This window comes from Zonotrichia leucophrys, chromosome 5 (assembly GCF_028769735.1).
Source record: "Zonotrichia leucophrys gambelii isolate GWCS_2022_RI chromosome 5, RI_Zleu_2.0, whole genome shotgun sequence".
Classification (NCBI taxonomy): domain Eukaryota; kingdom Metazoa; phylum Chordata; class Aves; order Passeriformes; family Passerellidae; genus Zonotrichia; species Zonotrichia leucophrys.
This window is the reverse complement of record NC_088175.1, coordinates 52,119,270-52,140,243: the sequence shown is the minus strand read 5'-3', so window position 1 is coordinate 52,140,243 and position 20,974 is coordinate 52,119,270. Positions and strand designations below refer to the sequence as shown.

The 20,974-nt window shown below is 39.9% G+C and overlaps 1 protein-coding gene across 6 annotated transcripts in view; it reads left to right on the top strand.

Moving 5' to 3' along the window:
- Positions 1–20,974, top strand: part of MPPED2 (metallophosphoesterase domain containing 2) — a 127,413-nt gene that overhangs the window by 41,919 nt on the left and 64,520 nt on the right. For all 6 annotated transcript variants that reach the window (XM_064715612.1, XM_064715608.1, XM_064715614.1 and 3 more), the window contains exon 3: positions 2,885–3,066. In XM_064715612.1, the coding sequence (XP_064571682.1) occupies positions 2,885–3,066 (182 nt within the window). The remainder of the gene's footprint in view (positions 1–2,884; positions 3,067–20,974) is intronic.

The window sequence follows — 20,974 nt, the reverse complement described above, 5'->3', positions numbered from 1 at the left end:
TGGAAGCTGCAGACAAGAGCAAAGCCTGGCTGCTGTGTACAAACAAAATTGGGCTCCCCAGGCAGGCAGTGCTGGTTTAGCTCCAGCAGAGATGCTCTGAACAAGTTCTGTGCTGCTGATGAAAGCTGGTGTTCATTTTTTGTGCTGTCTGGAGTAAACATGCTGGGAAGTAGGGAAATGTTGATTTGGGGACCCCCATATTTTGGAAGGAAGACACCATGTAGGAAAGCACTGGGATTGCAGTTCTGCCCAGCTTGCCAGTGCAATTTCAATGGGTAAATTAATTTTTCTCTGGAATAATAACTGTGTTAATTTCAGACTCTTGCTGAGAAAAAAAAAATCCATTGATTGTTGAATTTTTCTCCCAGGTTTCTGCAGTGGTAACAGTTTCATGGCTCAGGTAATTGTACCTGCTGCTTTGGGTGGAACAAGAGGTACAATACTAAACCCCAGGAAGAGTCATCCACCAAATTCTCTGCTCTCCAGCCCAGCTGGCAGCAGAATCTGTTTTTAAAGTAAGCATCATCTTGGAGAGCCTGAATTTTGCAAATTAATTCAGTGGCCTGTGTCAACAAGGTGTGGCATTTGATGGTAAATACAGCTTGATTGGAAAGACGTAATTATGGTACCTAGGAAAAGGTAGTCTATCAAATATCTCCCCCCTAGTGCTTCCCCCACTATTATTTTTGCTGTGAATAGTCTAAAAAATAGAATACATAATTAATATTATATATATATATAGTATATATTAATGTAATATAATATCTAAATTAATTAATGATTATAATATAATTTAAAAATTCCAACAAAATTAAATTCTAACTCAGTAAGATCTTGTTAGTAAGTGCATTCAGAGGGCCACTTTTCCACGGGAGACCAGGACATATCCATATGGAGTCTGATTTCTGGAGCCACTCTAAAACTCCCCAGGGCAGGGAACTGATTTGCACCTTGGAGGATGCTTCTGGTCTTTCTCACCTGTGCAGGGAGCTGAAGTTCAAGGCACTGGTAGAAATTTTCACACAGTTCAGTGTACACCAAAAACTAAATGCTAATTTAGTTTACAGTTCAGTAAAAAAAAAAGCAATACTTCAAAAGTCAGTATTTTCTCAAGTTTTGTGCTTTATTTTCTATTACTGACCATACATCTCATCATAACTGTGGGGATTTAGGACAAACAAATTCACAATGATGTCTACTGGTGTTTGTTTTCAGTGTGGAGAGCACAACTAATAAAACCCGTTTAAAGGTTTTATTATTAGTTCGTTAGTTTTATTATTACTGTTTAATTTTAGTTTTATTTTCAGGCACCAATTTTTGAATGCCTGTTGTGCCAGTTTGCCCAAATAAATCTTGAAACAGCATTATTTTGAAATGCTTTAAAGTAGCTGGAGCTTGGTTTCACTAGCCTGATAATTTGAGATGTAAGTGCACTATTATTCTGATATAACTCCTAAATACCTCAACATTTCTAGCTGGAGCTGAGCTCTAACCATGATCAAAGTGGCACATCAATGGAACGAGCTGAAGTTTTGTGGGATTGGGATGGGATTTTCTGTGGCACTAATCCAGATGCTATGCTATTCAAGTGTTGAGCAAATCAAATTATGGTAACTCTGCAGAGAAATAATTGCTATTCCAAAGTAGGCAATGGATTGTCTTTTGTATTTAAGTTTTTCTGTTACAAATTGGAGCTTCTAAGCACTAAGTATGCATAAAGCATTTGGACTACCTATTTTTTTCCTCTATTGTGCTTAAAAAAAAAAAGTCACTCATAACCAAATGACCAGACTTCCATGATGGGTCACATGTAGTTGATAAGATAAGATTACCAAATACAGCTCGCAAACAACCAATTGAACTAAATTTTTCCAGCATTGTTGGCTATAGAAAAAAAATGTTTTATATGTGTGATAACACATCAGCCCTGACTTTATAGATTCTGGGATGATGAGCTCAGGATTTTGTTTGAGTTTAGGAAGCTGCCACTAGACTTGGTTCTGCAGTTTCCAGCCTCCATCAAAGCACTCCTGATGCACCTTATTGTGTGTAAACAAATGGTCTGTGCTGGCATCTGTAGGAGAACCTGTGCCCTTGAACAAAATCAGCTGCTGAGTGTTGTATTTGCTGGGACCCCCGTGACAGGAAGGAATGATGAATGTGACTCCATGTTCTCAGAAAGCTAATTTATTATTTTATGATACTGTATTATATTAAAGAAAGCTATACTAAACTATACTAATGGATACAGAAAGGATACAGACAGAATGCTAAAAAGATAATAATGAAAACTTGTGACTCTTTCCAGAGTCCTGACACAGCTTGGCCCTGATTGGCCAAAGAGTGAAAATAATTCACATGAAACCAATGAAACAATTACCTGTGGGGAAACAATCTCCAAAGACTTCCAAAGGAACAAAACACAGGAGAAGCAAATGAGATAATTATTGTTTTCCTTTTTCTCTGAGGCTTCTCAGCTTCCCAGGAGAACAATCCTAGGTGAAGGGATTTTTCAGAAAATGTGAATGTGACAGCTGAGCTCAGGTGGGAGCCCGTTCCTGGCCCACCTGGCTGACCTGTTATCCCACGGCTCCTGTACCTGTCCATGTATAAGGCACAGGATGTAAGACATCCCAACTCAAAGCCTCCTAAATCCATTTTTCCCTGTGTTTAAACACACTTTAGTACCACAGAATAGCCATATTTGTTTGTATTTCATCTTCCTTTCCTCACCAGGTAAGTTTTTAGCAGCGCTGGGTTTTTGGCAGCGTGCGGCGTGTGTCAGTGGATGCTCTCCTGGAGGGAGCAGCGTGCTGCTATCTGCAATAATGGATGTGAGGCTTTGAACCTTGTGACTGTTGTGGGATCTTTGTGTCTGCTCCAGGGTCGACCCCATCCCATATGACACTCCAAAGCCAGCGGGCCACACGCGCTTTGTCTGCGTCTCAGACACGCACTCCAGAACAGATGGCATCCAGATGCCCTACGGGGACATCCTGCTCCACACGGGTGACTTCACCGAGCTGGGACTGCCCTCCGAGGTTAAGAAGTTTAATGACTGGTTAGGTAAGGAATTACTGCCTTTTGGTGACCCCAATTAACCCCTCCTGTCCCAGTGTCACTCACTGCCTGCTAATTGAATTAGGGCGCTCGAGAAATCTCCCCCCGCGCTCGCTCCGCTTGTCCTCGTGTCATGTGCTGCTTCTAGCCTCACTTGTCAATAGTCATAACAAATTATTATTATTATTAATATTTTTTTTCTGTTAATTAAGACAAATTCAGAGACTTTGCTGCATTGCTGCATTACCTCGGGGAAAGGATTCCTTGCAGCCCTCTGGGAGTGCTGGGGAGGTGGTGGCACCTCGTGCGAAGGATGCAGTTTGTCCCCTTAGCTGGTGCTGGGGGAGTTTTGTGTCCACTCCAAAAACTGCTGCTGGCTGTGTTTTGGGTTTGCTGTAGCTTACAGCAGAGCTGGAAGTTGCATGGATTGGAAATTATCAAAGTCCTTCTTCCCACGTGGCAGAATCAATAATACTGTTTGGAAGAGTATTGATTTAAAAATATAATAATAATAACAACAATTTTTTATATATATTAAAAATAATGTATATATCTATAATAATAGAGATATATAATAATACTCTATCTAGAATGCTAATATATAATAATATCTATACATTATATATTATATATAATTATTATATAATATTATATAAATTATAATGGATAATGTATATAATATAATAGATGAAATGTATATACAATAGCTATAATAAAATATATTATTTATATGTATTATATAAATATATATAATATATAAAATATATAATATATATTATATATAATATGTATAATATGTATAATATATATAATATATATTTTATATATATATTATATTTGGAGAATTTGGTGGGTGATATTCATATGCTTGCCCCTTTCATGTGGATTACAGGTATTTTATCTTTGATCACAGGCTGTCAGCATCTCTTTGGTAGAATACTGTCTTTAGGGAGAGAAAAAAAAAATGTCTATTCCCAGAGATAAAGATAATTTTAAAGATAGAAATGAAAACTTTTACCTTTAAACAACTCATCTTTAAAAAAGTACCCCATAAGTTAACATAGCCCATTAAGACAACTGTAAAAAAAGCTGATAAAAAAATAGAAGAAATTTCACAATTACAATTTTCCCAAGCAGCTACTCTTCATAATAAGAAACACAAAAAACCTATTTTCTTACAGATAAGTCTCCGTAACATTAACAAAAAAGACTTGTCTCCCTAAGTAAACTAAAGAAAGATTAGTCTAAAAGTAGTAAACTAACTAAAATTTTAGGATTTGTTTCTTTACGTTATCAGTGAGAACAAAAAGGTTACAGAAAGGTGAGAAGTGTCCTAAAAGTTTTATTATAATTTTTTTTACTGTTTCTTTTAGTTACCATTAAGAAATTTCTCTTTATACCCTTTGAAAGTTTTAAGCTTTACCTTTCCCCTAGTCCTACCTTAGAACAAGAAATGAGAGAGTGCATCCTAGTGAATGCACTGGTGATTAGCCAGCACTAAACCCACCACACTCATTAGAACATAAACCAAAAAAACCCTCAAATTAACAAACCAAACCCACTACAAACACCTTTAATATTCTGCTGCATTTGACAGCACATTGCTGGAACTGAGGGCAGTTCAATAGCAAGAGCAGAGAACCAAAAGGACGGAGGCAACTTGTGTGGGAACAACTTTCCTGTTGTTGGCAATGCCACTGGCAGCCTGGTTGTGCACTGCCAGCTCACCCCTTGCTCTAGAAATACCCAGGGCTGAGGGTGACTTGAGCAGCTGCTTTTCAAAAAAACATCAGAATGGATTTTTAAATATATTTTTAATATATAAAAGATATTTCAAAGCAAAGCTCTATCATCGGGTTTTACTGCATTCTCCCTTGCCTGCTGTGTGATGGCAGCATCTCTGCATATTTTATCTTGTGTGCATCTTACCTATTTTATCATATCTCTCTCAGCATCTCCAATTTGATTGCCTTGGAGTTCCTTGGCTGACCCTTCATATCAAGAGATGTGTAAGGGACATTTGGTTTCACAAAAGGAATTTTTAAATAGAAGAACTTGTACATTTTCTGTCTTGTCATCCTTCTTTGCATTTTCTTCATACTCTTCTTTTTGGCTGACCTCCTCTGATTTCCAAAACCCTATTTGAATTTGAATTTTTTATTGCTGTGCACGTGGGAGTGGGGCTCTTTAACCACACCACTGCACCTTAGCTGCATTGTTCTTATTTCTAGAAGGAAATAGAAATTTCTAGAACAGCTTTATATAAAAAATATTTCAAGGCAAAACTCTGTCATCAGGTTTTACTGCACTCTCTCTTGCCTGCTGTGTGATGGCAGCATCTCTGCATATTTTATCTTATGTGCATCTTACCTATTTTATCATAGGTAGCATCTCTGCATAATTTTATTGCATTGGCTGACCCTTCAAGAGATGTGTAAGGGACATTTGGTTTCACAAAAGGAATTTTTAAATAGAAGAACTTGTACATTGTCTGTCTTGTCCTCCTTCTTTGCATTTTTTTCGTGCTCTTCTTTCTGCCTGACCTCCTCTGATTTCCTATTTGAATTTGAATTTTTTATTGCTGTGCACGTGGGAGTGGGGCCCTCTAACCACACCACTGCACCTTTGCTGCATTGTTCTTATTTCTAGAAGGAAATAGAAATTTCTAGAAGGTGATACTAGATTTGGTAGGCTCAAAACTGTCCTTTTTCTGTGTGCAATTGCAGCTCTAGAGGAGGATTTGCCTCTTGGAGAGGACAGATCTCCCTGGTGCATTGCTGAGAGCAAGGTCCGGCCACCTGAGTTCCTCTTTGGCCCCTGAGTAATTTCACAAATTTCACAAATGCTCTTTAGGCACAGCCAGAGCCTGTGGCCAGTGTTTGGCATTTGAAAACACTCAGGGCTGCAGAAAGCCAGCCCAAATATTCTGCCAGGGTGCTTTCACCCTTCCCTGGGCAATCGTGCAGTGCTGGCAGCCTCTGGGCATTCCTTGCATCTCACAGGGGATTCCTGAGCATATTTTAGCACATAGGTCCCAACATAACATTCCCAAGAGAAGAATAATAACCCTTTGGATAGATTGTGTTCCAGCCTCAACAATTTACCAGGGGGCTTTCTTAGCATATATGCATAGCTTCTTGTAGAAGACAGTGTAGTGTTTGTCTGAAAAAAGCAGATTTTGCAGGCAGTTTCACTGAAACTGGAAGCTCTGAGTGTTGGAGGGCCTGCTGGCTTTGGCCTCAGGCTTTCATAGTTCAGGTACAAAGAAAATCTTTTTTTACATGCTGAAAGTCTACTTGCATTTTCTCATATCTATATATACACATATATAAATGTGTATATATACACATATATAAATGTGTACATATACAGATATATTTGTATATGTACAGATATATATACACACACATATATGTACATACGTATATATGTGTATATATACACACATATATGTACATACATATATATGTATGTATATATGTATGTATATACATACATATATACATACATATATACATATATATACATATATATGTATATACACATATGTAAGTCTATATGTATGTGTGTATGTATATAGATATTATATTTTATATATTATATATATTTATATATTTATGTATTAAATTTATATTGCATAATAATACATAATAAAATAGAATATATTATATATATAAATATATTATGTAACAAATAATAATATAATATAATTATATATATAGTCATAAATATATAAAATACATATAAATATGCATATATCAATATATAAATATATTAAATTATATAAAATATATTAATATATACATATATAAAAATAAAAATATATACACATAAATATATAAATATATATATATATACACACACAGACACACACATATATATGACAATACCAGTTATTAGGTTCCTGGCACAGTGCAAGCCCAGCAAATTGCTTCACCTGTGGGAATGTTGATGAATACTTGCTTCAGTGCAAATATTCCTCACCAGGAATCAAAACCACCAAAGCCAGCCATGTCCTTTTGCCTCTCTTTTCAGACTCCTGTCTCCAAAATGTGTTAGCTGTGTTTTACCATTTATTATGTTCTTATTTACGGTGTGTGTTGTGAAGATTTGATGCCTTCAAGGATGAGAGGTGATGATGTGCTATAGTTAAAAAAATACATACCAGGATCAAGCAGGATTCCTTTTGCTTCCTACCAGTAGCATCTTTTCTTCACCATAGTTGGTAGGAACCTTTTTCCAGAGTTACACACTGAGAATAAAATGCATCAAATACAAGGTGGTCCTTAGGAAAAATGTTTTTCTGTCTTTCCTGGCTCTGGTTTTCTCCCCTGGCAGTTGTGTTGTGGAGCTGCAATGAAGACAAGGCATCTGTGTCATTTATGTCATGAGGGAGAGAAGCCAGATCAAAGCTGGCTTTCATTCTGCAGCTCATCTTACCCACTCTGTGGTAAAAACCAGGTCTTGCCTCCATTAGAATTGTATCATGGCTTAACTAAAACACAGTGACTCTCCCCCATTTTTACTGGCAGTAGAGCCAAGGGGAAAGTTGAGAGATGATTATTCTGTGCTCCTGCCTTACTTGTCCTTCTCTGGGCATTACATATCCCAGTTTTACAGGACTCAGAGCACTAAAGCCCTGCTGGTTTATATCTTTTAAATCTTGCATCCTTTTGCCACAATTTGGGTCTTTCAGCTGGGAAAAATGTTCAGTTTCTGCCTGTCCATTTCATCCACGCTCATCCTTCCTCCTTGCCTCCACAGCCCAGCCATGGAGCTTGCTTTCCACCCGCCCTTTCCCATTCTCCCCAGTTCTCAGCCCTTGCAGCAACTTTTACTAGTTAAATGCTTTTTCCCTTTGGCTGTTACATTTTCATTATTGGTTTTGCGTGCAAGTCAGCTGGGCTTATACATTGAATAACCTCTGTGGTCACTTAGTGATTGCAGACACTGGCTGAGGTAATTTATTCACTTTGTTTTGGTGTGAACATGTCCCTCGGGTCTTGTAACTGCTGTAATCACTTGACCTTAGGGACTGTTAAATGCTTTAAACACAGTTATTTTAAATTTATAATTGTTTTCATTAAAAATCTCTTCTGCTAACTTAACTAATTTTGCAGTAAACACAGCATTACTGTGCTGAGGAAGAATTGAGATGTTATTCTGTGCCAAATGTATTTTTTACTGAATGTTTCAACTTGCCATTATTATCTCTGTTCATATTTTTCCCATCCATTCTCATTCAGTCATATATGTGAAATGAAACAGAAGAATATCTAATTATAGCTCTGTCTTCATAGTGCAATATTTCCTTTTCTGGATGATGGGAAGTGATTGAATAACCCATAAGAAGTGAAGAGAAAGCAAAGATAAATTCAGGCAGATAGATCTTTAATGAGTTGATATGTTTATTTTGCTCAGTTACTGTGGGCCTGATTGTGCATATGTGTGAATAATTTGAATTCAGTTCAGAATTTTTTCTCGACTCTCCCATTTTGTACTTTTTTTCTTTAGTGTTTATATCACACTGTGTTCATTTTTTGGTTCTGGTTTGTTTGGTTTTCCCCCCTGCAAGGTTTCTGTTATAAAGAATATTACTGCAGGGGCTTCCAAAATCTTCCAGTGGTAGATTTGGATAAATTCAGTAGGTGATCTTACTCCTGGTTATTGTCTGTGGGGCTGAAAGTTGAATTTAGCTAGGTTTTTCCTGAGTTGTTCTAGGATTTAGCAACTTGACTCTTTCACGTGTTTTAAGTCTTGCTTTTGTTCTGAATGGTTATTTCTTTAAATTTCTTTGGGATGATGACTGTAAAAACTTTGTGGATGGTTTAGTGGCCGAATACATATGGGTTTGTACTGGAGGAGGTATTTCTTTACCTGTAATATGTGCTTGCCTCTAGTTTGTTGCTAAAGCTAAAAAAAAAATCAACTTTTTTTACTGTGCTGTAGTTCCTTGATCATATTACTCGAAGTGAGAAGAAAAGAATGATTATATAATTTTAATGCAGAGTTTTTCTTGTTACCTCTGCATAAGTGCATGTGGTCCTCAGCAAAGTATTGCCAATTATTTTCAAGTTCATTTCTGTGTGGCTATTAGTAATTGAAAATTGCAGCATCACCTTGGAATTGCTGGTTGTTATGTGGAATAGATGACAAAATGTAAATGTGGTGTTGCTTTCAGAGCTGTGGACAGACACTTGGTTCCAGTCCACAGTTAAATTTATGCATTAGTGCTGTGGAAATTTGAAATTATATGCAAAACTGTTAAGCCAGACACCTGCCAGCATGTGTTTGATATTGAAGATAGCATAATTCAATTTGAAAAAAAAAAATTAAAAAATGAACTGTACCAGAATAGTATAATGGTAAGATCAAGCTCTTTTCTTATCGCTGTTTAAAAATGCAGGGTCACATTCCTCTTTTATCCCTTCTCAATCTCTCTGGTCTGGCTGAGTTATCTGGCTTCATCTCCTCCCCAGGCATGGCTCACTCAGGCTTTAGCGTGAGTGTGTTCCTTTTACTAATGTACACTGAGGACAGCTCCAGTGGCATCAAGTGTTTGTTCCTGAGGGCTTTTGCTCCCTGGAAACATATTTCTGATTATTTTGGCATCTGACATTGCACTATTTCATGTTAAAAAAACCAACCAGTAAGTTCTAAATTTCTCCACATTCATAGGGGTATTAGCTCAAAGTATTCCGGGGTAATTTAGAACCAGAAGGAAGCCTGTGAATATTTTAAAGTTAAATTATGGCAATAAAAACAAATCCCTTCCTTTTTTTATAAATTGATTTATTTCTGATTTGTTTTTTTTACCATCTGGAGCATATTTTGAACTCTATATTGCTCTGCTTGTTACAGCTAGAATGAATAATTGACTAAACATAAAATACCATTTTGATGAACAAAACTCTGAGCACTTGAAAAAAAAAATTGCATTCATTGCAAGTGAAAGAAAATGCTGAGGTGGCTTTAATGCTGTAAGTATGTGTGAGTTTGGCACAGCTGTTCTGGGAGAGAGGGAAGCAGCTCCATGGAAAATCTGTTAATCCAATTTTGGAAACAACTCTGCCTTCCATGATGGCCCTGGTGAAAAGCTTCAGACACTGGGGTGGGATGGAGATATTTCATTTACAGGTTGAGCTGCTGCTGAGGACTTGTGGGTTTTTTAGTGATTTAGTAGTTCTAAGGGTTATGGATCTCACTCTGTCCTTACCATAAAGTTTTAGAAACTTCTTCATAGTTTATTTAGGGTTGATTGCTATATTACTGCTTAAGAATATTTCCTTTGCTTTTGTTCTAACTTAAACTGTGTTTAATGTCGTGTTTAAATTCCCATTTGTACTTAGTTTTCATCCCTTATGGCTTGCCTGAATTAATAATCTCTGCTCAGCTTTTATTAGCATATACCTTTTTATGATTATTATTACTAATTTTTATCTTTGTTTTTTCTTCTCAAAATAACACAAAAATACAAATGCAAAAATAGTTTGAATGTTTCATTTTATTATATTTATAAAGTAGTGGGAAAACACAACCATGTTGAGTTTTGTTGATAGGCTGAATAATTTTTCTTGGTGTAGCAAGGTGTAGTGCAGTGTGAAAACAAAGGTAGGAGAAAGTTCAATATAATTTCAAATTCTCCTTTTGTGCCAGGGTTATGGCTGCTTCTTCATATTTATCCTCTGCTCTGGGTCAGGTATGAGATGCTTTGTGGCAAACAGAACCCCAGAAGTACAACTTAGAAAGGTAAAATAGAAGCCATTGGATAAAATGAATGTTGAGGTAGTAAAATTTCCACTGAGCGAAATGGAATTTATGCCTGAGAAGCAGTGTAAGATCATTCGTATCTGATCAGTTCTTTCTTGTTCTGCTCTTGTTATTCCTGGCAATTCTTCATAAAGAGATTGCACAAAAAATCCATTTTTGCTATCTCCTAATGGTCTCTAGAGAAACTGAGGGTTTTAAAACTGTGTTTGCTGCTAAAGTGTAAAATTCTCTTTACGAACTGCCATGGTCAGTCAAAGCAAATATAGAGGTGTTATTTGACAGCCACTAGAAAACTTGGCTCAGGTAAAATGTGCTTTCAAAGAGAATAATGTTCTGCAGTGAGGGGCTCTTTATAAGTTTAAACTAATATATTCATTTGGTAATTTTCAATGAAAGGAAGGAGCCAGTGAGCACTGCAAAGTACTGCACAATTCCTGAATGGATTTTCAATCACAATAATTGCTCGGTCATTTCTTGGATCTGCTTCCCTGGGCTGCTAATGTTGTCTTAGAAGGGGGGAGGGGATGATCAGCTTTCTTATAACGAGCTATAACCAAACCAAATGTATAAAAAAACCCCAAATAATTCTTTATTTCCATTCCCCCTTTCCTACAAATCCCCTTTGAAACAGAAAAGAGATTTATGCCTGTTGTATTGAGCAGGCATGGGACAACCAGTGCCCCTCAAATAGAAACTTTTTCATCAGATTCTTCCTCCAGTGCTGCTGCCACAGCCACATATTGAAACGAGAATGATTTCAGTGGAGAACAGCCGAGGGATTGATTCTTTGTACACCACCAGTTAATTCCTTCACTTGCAAATTTAATGTTGCATCAAAAACACAAAGTGCAAAAGTACTTCTTCCCTACATTTTCACCCTGTGCACGCCATATTAACAATAGCTAATTAAAATGAGCCCTTCTGTTAGCAGAGCATCACGTTGCAGGCTGGGAAGAACAATGGTTTAGGGGTGGAGGAGTTGCTTTGAGCAGAGAGGGATTGGGGCTGGGGAGAAAGCACTGCAGATTTTAGTATAATGTGAAGTGTTCAAAGAAATTTTATTTCATCATAAAGATTAGCAGGCTGTGTAATTCAATTTAAAGCTGGTTGGTGGTGTTCTGTCTATTACAAAGCCTTTTCCTTTTTTTTTTTTTTATTGCCACTATTTTTTTTATGTTGTATGTGACTACAAAACCTCATAGATAGCAGGAATGATCTTAGGGGTTTTGTACTTCCCACCTGCCTTCCTCTTTTCCATTCTGCATGTGAGATTACCTTAAACTGAGCTACAAAACAGTCTATCAGTGAAACACCATCCTGGATTTTTTTTTTTGGCTTGTGTAAAATAATTATTTTTGTGGCCCAACAGCCACTGAAAGTGAAGACCTGTTAAAAATGTTCTATTGAGAGGATTGAATTGAGCTTAAAACTCAAGTGTTAGCATTTATTCACACTTGTTGTGGGCATTACCGTGCTGTAGAAAAGCAACACGCAGCAATTTATGGTGATGCAAGGCTGGCAGACCTTTCTCTTACAGTAATTGCCTATACTAGGGGGTTAATAAATGTTCCAAGAATTACTGACTTCTTTTTTTTTCTTGAAGAAAACCAGAGAGCTGCTTATTGCTGGCTATAACCAGCCTGCGTAGCTTGTTCATTAACCATCTTGTTGCAGGGGGCTGAGTGTTTGAGCTTGGGCAATTCATGCATGGCAAGGATGTGTCTTGGCAGACAAGAAATTCCTGTGTCCCATCCACCCCTGTCAGGGTCTGCTAGGAGACTTTCAAACCTTCATTGCCTGTATTTAGGGAGTAGATTGTTTTTGGAGGGTGGGTGTTGTGTTTGTGGGTGCCAACCTCTGGTAAGGAGAAGAAGAAGAGGAGAACCACTTTTCCCAGAGCTTTTCCCAGAGTTTCCCAGAAGGAACTTTTGTATTGCTTGTCCTGGTCTGTGCTGGGCATGGCAGGGAATGATGGCACCTGCTCTGTAGGGTGGCTCCAGGACCCACAGGAGGCACCTTCGGCCCTGGGAGTGATGCCTTGTGCAGGCTGAGCTGGGACAGAGGCTGGACTGAGCTAAAGAATAAAGTAGGGATTTGTTAAAAGGCCTTCAAGGGATACAACTTGAGCAGTACAAGAGCCTGGCCAGGGCTGCACCCAAGATGGACTCCAAGTCACAAGTGTTCACACCTTTTGTGAGTTTTGGTCCATTTACGTATTGGGGTTAACTGTGCAATTACAGCTTCAGGTTATGAAGTCCCATCCTCCCAGTTTCCTCTCCTCAATTTGCTGCTGTTTTACACTTTTTGGGCCTGAAGCTGCAGTGGTGTCCTTGGGCTGGAAAAGAATTGTTTTGTCTAACTAGACTGTGAAGAGAACTTGCTAACACTTTATATGAAGTTCAGAATTGCATACTGAAGCACTACAAAATCTGGAAAATATGAAATCTAAACCTGAAGGCATCAGTGCTAATGATGCTTTGAGAAGGCTGACCTAGAACAGAAACTAGAGAGAGTTAAAGAATAAAGCAGGGATTGATTCAAAGCATCTCCTCCATGGACCCATCTTGGGCAGCACCAGAGCCCAGCCAGGGCTGCACCCAAGATGAACCAAAATGGCCCCAAAATGCAGGAGCGCTCCCGGGCTCTCTCCCTGGGATCAGTTCTGCTCCATTTGCACCTTGCAGTTCATTGTCCCATTCCAGCTTTAGCCCAGGCACTCCCACCCTGCTTGTTTTTCTCTCTGCAGCCCACGGGGTTTGTGCTCTGGGGCTGAGATTGGGATCATTTGTCCTTGGTGCCCAGCTGGAGCAGGAATTGTTTTGTCTCCCTGCTCTGTGCACAGAGCTCACCATCCCTGAATGTGAAGCTCAGAAATACAGAAAAAGCAGCACAGAATGTGAAAAATATAGAAGCTGAACCCTGAGGCATCAGGAGGACTCTCAGTGCTCCTCAGCCTGTGACACCACAGCAGGGTGGGATTGTGGTGGCCCTGCCACAGCTTTGGGAATGTTTGGGATGCTCCTCAGGACTTGTGGTGGCTCTGAGGCTCAGGCCAGGTCAGTGCCTCACCTCACTGAGCTGTTCTGGTCTCTTTGCTCGTCCTGCACCCCAGCTGAGAGGTGACAGTCACCAAACCCTCCCTGGCCACTGGTGGTGCCTTTGGTGGAGAAGGAGCAAAGCAGCACACTGGGGAACAGCAGTGTAAGGAGAGAAGCTGTGGAAAGCCAACACGGGGAGAACAAAATAACATCAAACTGGGGGTGGGGTGGAGACTACAAAGAAGAGGGAGACAAATGGAGAGCTCGGGGACATAAAGTACTGGACCTGCTCTTTTTCACTTGCTTTTTCCAGAGCTTCATCTCTTCTCGAGTTAATAAAATTAGGATATGAGAGCTCAGGAACACTCTGTGCTTTGAATTTCCTGTAATTTTTGGTAAGTGAACCATAAAGACCTCAGAATTATGTGCATTTTTTCTAATGAACCAGAAGCTTTCACATCACAGGGCAGGCTGGGTATCAGAGTGCAGGAGCTCCTTCTCTCTTGAATGTTGCCATTACATATTTTTTTTTGGCATAACCAGCTGACACAAAGGGTTCTAAGTTTAAAACAGAGCTGCAAATGATAAAGAATTACCCACATGTCCTTACTTTTCCCTGAGCTGCTCTCCCCCATATGTTGCTCTGAAGGCTCCCTGCTCCCTCAGCAGCACTTGGCATTTGCCTTCACTCCTGAGAGATGAGCAGAGAAGCTGCAAGGCAGGCACAGATTTCCTGCAGCTTTGTGCAGGAGATGTCTCCTGAGCATGGCAGGGAAGGAATTTGCTCCTTCTCCTCTCCTCTGCCCCAAGTTTCAGTGGTTGATGCAGCTGTAGCCAGACTTGGGGTGCTGAGAGTAAAGGTCCTGGACTTCTGTCCCCTCTAAAACCCCATGAGGCTGGTGAGGGGCTTGGAACACGAGCCCTGTGAGGGAGCTGGGGGAGAAAAGGAGACTCAGGGCTGACCTTATCACTCTCTACAGCTCCTGAAGGGTGCCTGTGGTCAGGTGGGGTTGGGCTTTTTCTCCAGGAACTGACAGAACCAGGGGGCACAGCCTTAAGCTGTGGTAAGAGAAATTTAGGTTGGATATTAGGAAAAAGTTTTTTACAGAAAGGATGATAAAGTTCTGGAATGGCTGCCTGGGGAGGTGGTGGAGTCACCAATTCTGGGTGTGTTTAACAAAGCCTGGATGTGGCACTGGGTGCCAGGGTTTAATTGAGGTGTTGGACTCGGTGATCTTGAAGGTCTCTTCCAACCCAGTGATTCTGTGAATTCTGTGAATTTTGGGAATTCCCAAGGAGATGGTGGAGTCACCATCCCTGGATGTGTTTAACAAAGCTTGGATGTGGCACTGGGTGAGGTGTTGGGAATGGGTTGGACTCAGTGAAGGCCTCTTCCAACCCAGTGATTCTGTGAATTTTGGGAATTCCCAAGGAGGTGCTGGAGTCACCATCCCTGGATGTGTTTAACAAAGCCTGGATGTGGCACTGGGTGCCAGGGTTGAGTTGAGCTGTTGGGGATGGGTTGGACTCAGTGATTTTGAAGGTCTCTTCCAACCCTGTGAATTCTGTGACCCACACTGTACAGAAAGCCACTCCCCATGTGCTGTAAATGACAATCCTGTGCCATTAGCTGGAGAGGGAAGGGCAGGAGAGGATGCCCTGCTGTGGTGGGCACAGGCACAGGGGGTGGAAGCAGACACCTCTGCTCTGGGGGTGGAAGGGCTCTGGCATTGCAGTGAGGTGCCAGAGGGGAAGCAATACAGCTATTCATGAACAGCTGCTTCCCTGAGACCAGCTGTGAAAACAGTGATGCTTGCCTGCGAGGTGAGAGGGCAAAACCTGGGCAGAAGGGAGAATAAATAAGGAATAAATTGTTACCTTTGCCGTAAGTGACTGAAATAGCTGCACTCCGAATGCTTGGTGCTAACGGCCAGCTGTGATTAACTGTAGTTGTTGTGTTATTCAGCAGAACTTTGCCTGCATATCATGGCTTTGTACAGCGGGTTTCTCACCACATTTTTTGTTTTAAAGGCTAGGAAAGATGTCTAAAATGGGTAAGTCAAGAGAGATCCTACTCTGCAGAAAGCACACAAGGTGAAACATTGCTTGCTCCAACAATTAACCACAGCATTTAATTGCAGAAATATTTATTGGTGGATCAGGATTCCCAATGTCCTTCTCTGCACTAGGGTGCAGATTGTGCATCATACAGATTTTCAAGCGCCTTGTGAAAATGTTGTTTGAACATTTTCAAATTCACAACAATAAGTGCCATAAATCTCACACATTCATTTTAAAATATTTCACTCCTAGGTTAGAGGCTTACAATTATCCTTATTGAGGAGCAGAGGTGGCAGCAGCAGATCTTTCCTTTTCCTGTAACAGGGGCAGCAAAGATCAAGAATTTCACCTGAATTATCTTACAAATAAAAGCATGCAAACTCTCTGCTGCAGAATGGGGTTTACATTGCATACACTGTTTTTCATATTTTTTTTCTGTTTTGTCCTGCCTTTGGAAGTCGAATTAGGAGGTATTTCAGTTTTCTGCAATGAAATTCAAGATCTGGATTCTTAAAAGAAAACTTCAGTGTGAATTTGCCCAGTCTGCTGTGAGATCCTGGGATGCTGCAGCACAAATTTACAGCCAATAAACTGGAAATTGAAATTCTGCAGAGCCAGTAGAAAAGAGGATGTGGCAAGAAACAGGGTGAGACAGAGAACTGAGAAATCACTGGTGCCAACGTCCATGGTTACCACTCCAGACCTTTATCAGGCATCAAGCTTCCTTCTCACTCTCTTCTTAGTGTTTAGTGTTTGTGGTTAAACTCAAAAGGAAGGGATCTCTGCCCTCCTGCTCAGGGAATTCTGGAATTCCCTCCTGCTCAGGGAATTCTGGATGGCCAGGAAGAAAACCTGCCCAAGAGGAATATTCAGCTCCTTGCAGTAACACAATGCAGCTGGAGGGGTTTGGTTGAATCTCTCAGTAGCTGAGGAGCCTCTCTGTGAGCCGGATTCCTCAGAAGGAATTTCCTTAGGGGGCTCAGGAGATTCCTGGCATCCAAGTTAATCTTGGAAGACTGTAATGGAACGTTTGGCTTTATTTGGAATAATAAATTTAAACAGGGGGTTCAGAAGATGGTGCTGGAGGTTCCTGAAGACCTGCCTGGACATCTGAGCTGGCTGCAAATTCGGTTTGCATTCTCTGTGCACCTTCTTTTTGTGTTCTGTCCTCCACAAACAGCTCAGAAAGGGCCCTTGGAGGTGGTTCTGGAACACACATATCCCTGCTGGATATTGCACTCCAGAAGTGGAGTTTAGGCTCAAGCTTTTGATTTCTGCCCTCCAACTTAAAAAACGAAGGAACAGTTAGAAAAGGAAGGACAAACAGGAAGGAAGGAACAGTTCCCAACAAGCATCAGTATTGCCACGTGAAAATATGTTTAAAACTACCTTGGAATATCAAACTTGCTTCTTATACTTCAGTATTTACAAATTAAAGCACAAACCTTGGTCACAGGGTAAAATCTCAAGAGCACCTGATTGTTTTAGCATACTGCAGAATGTTCCATTCTCAGAGTTGTTAAAAAGCTGTAGTCCTGCTTTTAGGCAGGAGTTCATGCTTTTCAAGCCTCTGGGATATTAAAAAAAAATTATCTTATTTCTTCTCTTTAAGTTTATTTTCCTTGTGATTATTCTTGCTATTCCTGCTTTTACCTTTCCTTTTATCATTATGGATATATATCCACATAACACTGGTACTGATAGTTAGATAATTATGATTCCCAGTATGTTTTGTAGTTTCCCAACAATATGCTCAAAAATAATCATTTTAAAGGAAGGATTTCAGTTCCAGGTATAAAATCAAGAAGTTATGTAGGATATAATGTATCATATAAAGAAAATAGTTTTTAGGAGCTTCTTGCTTGTGTATTTTGAGATTTTTCTCTTTGTAAGAAATGCTGTGGATACCTTCCTGGGATACAGAAAAAAGGAGATATTTGAAGGGATTGCTTTTCAGAAATTCTGACTGGGCTCTGCCAGACCAGAAGACAAAGGAAGGTGATTTCCTACTGCTTTGTGCATTTGTAAATCTCAGAGATTTTCTTCTGGAAATGAGAAAGCAAATGATGGGAACTAGCTCAAAGACTTGGGAAACAGGAAAATGTTTTGGAGATCATGTGTTTCCCTGCATTTATTTGTTCATATTTAGATGGGGTGGGTAGGTCCTGGAGGATCCTGATGGGGTGTGTGTTGGTCAGTCTTGTGGGCAGAAATGCAATTTCTGCTGCTTGTTTCAAGGTCTCTATCAGTAAAATGGAAGAATTTGGGGCAGAATCTAGATCTGGCTCCTGCACTCATAATTCTCATTTCCTTCACTAAGTAGTGAAAAAATTATATCAAACCTTGCTTCTCTTTTAAATAAACTTTTTTTTTTTTCTGGAAAATCTCGTCCTTTTAGCTTTCCCTGGCCTTTTGTAGTGTGAAAATCCATGTACATTAGAATACCAAGACATTGTCTGTGATAATTATGATTAGCTTAATTACTTTCTGTATAATTGTTTCTCAAGATGACCTCCTTTTCGGTGGCTTAATTCATTTATTTTAGGGGGGGAAAAAAAGACTTTATTGGAATTGTAGATGACAGAGATAAAGGGTATGTTCTGAGAAATTGGTCCAGATCTGTTTGTGTCAGGCAGTGGAAGCTGGTTTTTATATTCTTAAGATTCATGGAGAAAAATAATTTAAATTGATACAGTACGTGTGTGCACAAGGTAATATCAACAACCAATGTATTATTTCAAAATCTGGTGAATTTCTTCATGGAGGATTAGGTTATATAGTGTGGTGGGCTCTGAAAAGAAAATAGAATTGTGTATTGATGCCTTTAGAAATATTATTTGAGGGCAATAAAATGTTCTCTGGAATTCCCTCCTGAGTGGAGAAAATGGAGTTTGTTTGCAGTAATTGCATTTTCTAGCATTTGCTTTCGTGCTTTCCAATATGAGTTAAGCCAATTGGAACCTGTGATTTTGTTTTGCTTATTGGCAAAAGCACCATGTAAATTGATCCGTGATGCATTTATAGAGAATGCTTTGAAAGTTTTGAGAGAGAGATGCCTTTCTGTTATTAGATTTAGGTAGTATTAGGGTTCATTTTTACGTTTTAGCCTAATGCAATAGTAACCAAAAATGTTTCTTTTCAATTAAGTCTAAATTAAGTCCTAGAAGGACATTTCTACTTAGCCCTACTGGCACTAAGAGCTTAAGTTCCAGCCTTAGTGTTTGGAGTTCAAGGTCAGAGGCATTGGAAACCACACAAGGTGCTGAAATTGGGCTAAAATTGGTCAGCCCTGGTACATTAAGATCTCGATTGCAGGAGAAAAATCCCGTTTTGTCCAACAGAACTTTAGATTTATTTCTCTGTACGCACAGTGCACACACAGACTCTGAACTCTCGATGCAGGTGGCTCTGCCACTGTAAATACAGGGAAATTCTGTTTGGGGAAGCACCCTGCAGCTCTGCCAGACAAAAGGTGTTCTGGCCTGAAAATCTCTGATGGTTTTCAAGGTGAGCACCATTTCCCTTAAAGGATCACATGGCACAGACCTGGGACTCCTTCAGGTATTACCAGTTTGCTGTGGCAAAGAGGAGAGGAGCAGGAGCTCCCATGAATGCATGAAGCACTTGTGAAAATGAAAAGGAACAGACAAGTCTATTGTGATTTCCAGGTAGGGTGGTGTCTCAGAATTGGTCAGATTTAAAGAGAAATTTCACAGCTGTCAGCTCCTTTGATTTTAAGTTACGTGATTTTTTATTTTTTTTTTCTCTTGAAATGTCTATCTTTTAGGTTGCATAATTAAATGCCTGAAAAGAGAGCCTTTCCAGGGACTAGCAAGCAATCTGTGCTGCTTGCGTTTCAGATTTCATAATTTTAAAGTCAATTTGGGGGGACTTTTTACACCTAAACTTGGCAGTGCTGTGAGCTGCAAAATCTGGAGGCTTTTTTTTTTGTTTCTTTTTCCCTTTTGCTTCTGAGGTTAGGCTGAACAAAACCTTCAGATTCTGTTTCAAAACAAAGAAATGTCACGTATTAGTTGTTAAAACTTTAGTGAAGATTTCCATGTTTCAATAGCAACAGCCCAGTGAAGTTCAAAACAAGCTTGGAGATCAAAAAACAGGACAAGTTATGTCAGAATAACGCGAAGGAAGCCGCGGAACGCTGAAGGGAAACAAAACCTTGTCACTTACCCAGTGCTGCATTTCTCCTTTTTGCAGACAGGAGGGAGATATTAATCACAAACAGTTACATTAGAATAATGTTATGGTTGAGACATAAAAACATCAAAGCAAGGAATGGTGACCAAGTGCCAGAGCGTGGTTAGACCAGACCTGTGGCCGAGCCGGTTCTGCAGCGCACGTGGGGATGTTTTGGCCTCGTGTTGTGCGAAATTCACCAGGTTTTCTTGTGGAAGAGAGAAAATGAGTGGAGACTGGGTGTTAGGCACCAGTGAGGGTGCACATCAGAGTTGTGTGCAGTGCCTGCAAGGATAGAGCAGCACCTGTGCTCCCTGGGCACCGCTCGGCCCAGCTCCACATCCACCCAGCGCTTCCTTGCTTTCATGGGTTTATGGCTCAGCCCCGGCATTATTGTAACGTAGTTTTTTGTGTTTAATGTTCCTTAGACTTGGTTTTCCATTGCCAGCATGGAGGAAATCCTAATGCATGAGTTTGAGAGGAGAAGGCAGCAGACTCTGAACCTGCTGTGTGGCTCGATCCGCAAGCGTGAGTATTAACGCTGGAGCTGTCAGGCCTTGTGGAAATTAATGAAGCCTGACGGCTACAGAGGGAAAGGTCACAGGCAGAGCTTGCACTCACCTAACATTTCTGTTTTGTTGTGTCTAACAGTGCTCTCAACAAAGGGGAGCTTTAATGTACAAGCGTTGGATTTATCGCAGGGATTCCAGGGTCTCAGCCTTTGCTTCTCCCTGTGCTGCCATGCCATGTTTTCTTTGCATAAAGGCAAAACACTTACATGTTCATTCATCCTCTCCTCTTGCTCTGTTGCCCATGTGTGTTTTGCCTTTATTTTTTGTTCTCCAAAACTG